The 5001-nt window shown below is 37.3% G+C and overlaps 1 protein-coding gene across 1 annotated transcript; it reads right to left on the bottom strand.

The window, feature by feature from the left end:
• Positions 1 to 3361: 3361 nt before the first annotated feature.
• On the bottom strand, positions 3362 to 5001 carry LOC127745543 (uncharacterized). Its single transcript, XM_052258331.1, has 6 exons — positions 4974 to 5001; positions 4635 to 4879; positions 4341 to 4544; positions 4120 to 4212; positions 3916 to 4023; positions 3362 to 3811 (listed from the first exon to the last, which is right to left on the bottom strand). Exons 4-6 carry the CDS (start codon positions 4156 to 4158, stop codon positions 3362 to 3364), a joined length of 597 nt encoding a protein of 198 aa, XP_052114291.1. The 5' UTR covers positions 4159 to 4212; positions 4341 to 4544; positions 4635 to 4879; positions 4974 to 5001.

Raw genomic sequence — 5001 nt, 5'->3', positions numbered from 1 at the left:
CAGAATCTTAAATGGGGATTTTGGGAGATGAACATAAAAGTAAATGGCAGAAGGTAAAGAGAATGGGTAAGATCAAAAATGGAGGATTCATTGGGGTTAGGAGATGTTGCATTCTCCAGATCAAGTTCATTCTCATCTCTTCCTCAATTAATGTATTCATTGATCTCCTTGGCAATCTTAGGTGATTGGATCCTAATTCCTTGGCAACCCAATCTCTCTAAACTTGAACAATTACCCAATTCTTTGATTTAATTACTCATGGGAAGAGATGAAGTATGGTCACTGATTATACCACATGTATTTCCAAATCAAAGTGTTGGTAGTATTATATGTCACTATATCCATCCAAACCCCAAATTGGTCCAACATGAGAAAGCAATTCTAGCATGATCTCCTCATCCCTTTTCCAAGACTCAGAGGAGATCCAATTATGGAGAGTTTCTTTTCCAAGACAACTAACCAATTGATTTAAGATCAAAAGCTTTCTAGTAAATCAAGAAAAAAGAAAGAGAAAGAAGAATGAAAACTATAATTGATCCATCAAATTACAAAAGAGCTCCCTAACCCAATGAAAAGGGGTTTAGTTGTTCATAGCTCTGAAAATGGAAGATGAAAAAGAAGAGTGCATTCTCAAAGTAAACTAGAAATTGCAGGAAAAGTAAATATATAGAATGTAGTTCCCAATAATGCCAAGCCTCCTTCTAGTTCAAAATTACTCCTATATACTACTCTTCTTGATCTTCTAGTCAGCTCTTCAGGTCTTGGATATGGGCCTTTGATCTAGAGTTGAAGCAGTTACAATCTTCAGTGGGCTCAGCTTTGTTTGCAGAAAAGTGTGAGTCAAGCATGGGTGGACGTTAGTTAGGATGTTAGTGGTGTTAACGTTAAGTGTAAATTTGGGTTCAAAAACGTTAGTGACGATATCCTTTTTCACTAACGCTCCAAATCAAATTGGTCCACATTAACTTCAACGTTAGTGGCACTAACGTGACCACTAACGTTGCCTCTTAGTCCTTCGCAAACTTTATTGGCATTCACCTTTACCAATAACGTTTCTTCTTAGTCTTTTGCAAACGTTATTGGCAATCACCTTTACCAATAACGTTGCTCCTTGCTTCTCTTCCCCACGTTAGTGATCCATGTTAGTGTAACTAACGTGGCCCTTAACGTGGGCATGCCCAAGCTTCGAAAGCATTAGTGACACTTACCTTTGTCACTAACGCTTCAAAAAACGCCCATTCTTCCCACGTTAGTGCCTCACATTAATGGCATTAATGTGACCACTAACGTGGTGGTAATTGCCATCTCCAACGTTAGTGACAAAGGTGAGTGTCACTAATGTTGGCCTATCATTCCTTGCTCCATGTTACCCTTCACCTTAGTGGTCTTAACGTGACTACTAACGTAGGCAATATTGGCTTAGTCCAATGTTAGTGACAAAGGTGAGTGTCACTAACGTTGGCGATTTCTTTCTCCTTCCACGTTAGAGTTCACGTTAATTGGATTAACGTGACTCTTAACGTGGCTAAGTGTGGCCTTTTGGAACGTTAGTGGTGTTCACCTTTACCACTAACGTTGGAGCTCCCCTTTCATTTTCACGTTAGCTTCCACGTTAATGTAACTAACGTGACAACTAACGTGGGCTATAATGGCTTTCGAAGGCGTTATTGGCGATCACTTATTCCATTAACACACTACAAGAAAACAGGCTTTTTGCTACGCTTTTAAAGCGTGGCGAAAAGTCCTTAAAAGCGTGGCGATAGCTTTTCGCCACGCTTTTTGAGCTACCGGCACGCTTTTGAAAGGGTCACAACTGCAAGGGTGCCGGTTGCTCTATCGCCACGCTTTTTGTGACCTATTGGCACGCTTTTTTTCTTGCCACGCTTTTAAAGATCGCCACGCTTTAAAAGCGTGGCCATATGTTTGAACTATTGCTACGCTTTTAAAGTGTGCCAAAAGCAAGATATGGCTACGCTTTTAAAGCGTGCCAATAGGTGGCCATATAGCTACGCTTTAAAAGCGTGCCAATAGGTGTGAGATACAGCTACGCTTTTAAAGCGTGCCAATAGCGAGACATAACGCTACGCTTTATAAGCGTGCCAATAGGTGTGAGATACAGCTACGCTTTTAAAGCGTGCCAATAGGGAGACATATGGCTACGCTTTATAACCGTGCCAATAGGTGTGAGATACAGCTACGCTTTTAAAGCGTGGCTGTTTATATGCACTGCAACGTATGTCGCCATTATGGGTACGCTTTAGAAGCGTGCCGATAGGTTCTGAACTGAATTACAGCACGCTTATAAAGGTGGCTGTTGATTGCTGTTGTACCCGTGGCTGTAAAATAGTTCAGTACCTATTGACACTACTTTTTTTATAAACCTTACAAAATCATAGATAATTTCAAAATTTTAAAGATGACTACTAATTTTAAATCAACAAATCCTTGCTTCATAAACTTGGCACTACTTGTTAGTTATACTTTAACAAAATACCAAAAATCAAAGTCTCATCCACTAGCAGTTTCCTAATACATGAATTACAATTCCAACATGGATTACATTATCTACTTCCTTTACACTTCATTACAAAATATAAAACTTCATGATTAGTGATCACCATTGTGAGCGAAACTGTTTTCAGCACTTCCCTGCATAATTTTAAATATTGTTGTGTTAGTGCATCTTATACCAAACCAAAAAATGGAGACATATATTATCAACAAATGAATGTTATAGTTGTCCAATAATTGTAACCAGCAAAGGTTTTTGTTTCATTGAAAGCCAAGATAGTTTTTTTGTTCTTAAAGTTTTCAAAAAAGGGAAAAAGGGTACTGCTATAGCTAGGAAGCTAACAATCAAACTGCCCCCCCTCCCCTCCTTTATTTTTCTGCAACAGTCACATGTTTCTCATCAATGGCATGTATCACCCTAACTCCTAATATATTTCACAACCAAATTAACCATTCTTGTAGCCCTATACTGCACCTGCAGTCACATGCATGCACAATTTATACTAGCAACTGGAGAATCAATACAAATTGCATATGGATTAATTCTATAACCGATCTCCAATAAATAAATCAAGCAAAATGAGATATACCATGAGAGCCATTAATTCCTTCTGGAGTCTGCAAAAATCAAAATAAACAAAAACATTAAAATTTAATTATGGTTTCTTTTCTTTTCCTTTATCCAATTTGATTAGGAAAAAGTGCAAATCTTCAAAGATTTCTCGTGTTTTCCATAATTGAGATTCAATGCCACACTATACAAAACAAAACACTACTAAAAAGTCAACAACTTTGAATTCAGATTCCAATTCAACACCATTAGCACCATTTAGAATCTTTTATCTCACTATCAAATGTCCAAAATCAACAACAACAATAAGTCAACTACTTTGAATGGAAATATATCGAATATCCAAAGATAGTGACTTATATCTTTAGGTGGAATATGAGTTGATTCGGAGGAGCGAGGAGTATTTTTCGGTCTGCTGCTTGAGGCATCCAAAGGAGAATTTTGGGCAGCTTGCACTAAGGCTGCTACCTCTTCCTCACTCATTCCAGGGTTGACTTGGTGCACCAATACCTTTAATAAACTACATACACCGTCCATCTTCTTCTCTAATGATTCAACCTTGCTGTTGTATTCAACCTTGACTTGTCGAATCTCCTCATCCTTTTTAAGAGAGCTTTTTGTAATCGAAGCCCCAAAACAACGAACTCGACCTGGTTGGTCCTTTCCTAACACTCCTACAAATGCATCCTCATCATTTTCCCCCGCCTCTATGCGGGTTTGAAGTTCAGCCTGCCGCATTAATTTAGCATAAAAACAATATTAATAGAAATCACTATAGAAATCACTATAGAATTAATATTGTACATTTCCAAATACAAATACAAACAACTCACAATTGTGCTTTGCGTTTTAGCATCAATTTCTTTTCCTTTTTTACTTGTGCGAGTTGCTATGAAAACTTCAACTCTTGATGGTTCTTCACTGTTCTCTTTAGAGTCGCGCTAGAGTACATATAGAAAAATTTACATGAAGCATGCTAACTAGAAAACTACAACCTGAATATAAATGAAAAATCACAAAAAAGTAAGTTACATTACCAGCTGCTTGCGCACTATTCCAAAATTTGTGGAACCCATCCGATGAGGACATGTTTGCTTTGACCTATTTTCAGCATTTTTAGTAGACACAGCCTAAATATAAACATGAAAAAGAGATGTTATTATTCTTAATAAACATGTTTTCTTGTTTTTTCAAAATCACACTACCTTTTTCCTAAACACCAAGTTTAATCACATAAAGAACTAAAAGACAATATTACCTTAACAGTCGGAAGACTCCAATACCGAATTAGTTTGCGAAACTGAACCTCCGGGATCTCTAACGGTCAGTTCTTTATCATTTCTTTCTTTGTGTTGTACTTCAAGAAATGTTCCCTTTTTATTTCGCCTTTGTATTTTTTCCATGCACGACAAAATCCATTCATTACCCACGGCTTTGAAGTTTTTGGAAGAATGAATTTTTGCTAAACAAGACAACAAATTAGAATGTCAAAGGTTAGCATAAATAAAGTAACAAATAAATCTTAACAAAATTATCTATAATTCTTACATACATTGGCATACTCCCACATGTCCTCTTTGAGGTTTTTAGGCACACCATGCCAACTAGTATATAGCAAAGTCACAAAACGAGGATTTCTAACTGTTGTGCCCAAGAGTTGGTTGAGGTTAGATACAACCTCCTTGGTTGGACCTATAGGCTGCCCTCCAAAAAATTCCACCTCCCGTCGATCATTAAAATCAGTGGCATGAAGCTTTTTGCACATAGTCTTTCCACGAGTTTTCTTCTTTATTGTGCCTAAATCCGATTAAAATAACAGAATTTTAAACTCAAATCAACTTAGAAGTAATACAAGCTATATTTTGAAAATAAGGTAAAACAAGAAAAGCACCTTCATTACTAGCTTGTCCTCCATTACC

Source organism: Arachis duranensis, chromosome 3 (genome assembly GCF_000817695.3).
Source record: "Arachis duranensis cultivar V14167 chromosome 3, aradu.V14167.gnm2.J7QH, whole genome shotgun sequence".
Taxonomy (NCBI): domain Eukaryota; kingdom Viridiplantae; phylum Streptophyta; class Magnoliopsida; order Fabales; family Fabaceae; genus Arachis; species Arachis duranensis.
This window is presented reverse-complemented; position numbering and strand designations above follow the sequence as displayed.

Coding starts and splice junctions, on each gene's coding strand:
- LOC127745543 (XM_052258331.1), bottom strand. CDS start 4,158: ATGGGTTCCACAAATTTTGGAATAGTGCGCAAGCAGCTG. Junction 4,024..4,119: donor GAATAGTGCGCAAGCAGCTG/GTAATGTAACTT, acceptor TATGTACTCTAG/CGCGACTCTAAAGAGAACAG. Junction 3,812..3,915: donor CTAAAACGCAAAGCACAATT/GTGAGTTGTTTG, acceptor TTAATGCGGCAG/GCTGAACTTCAAACCCGCAT.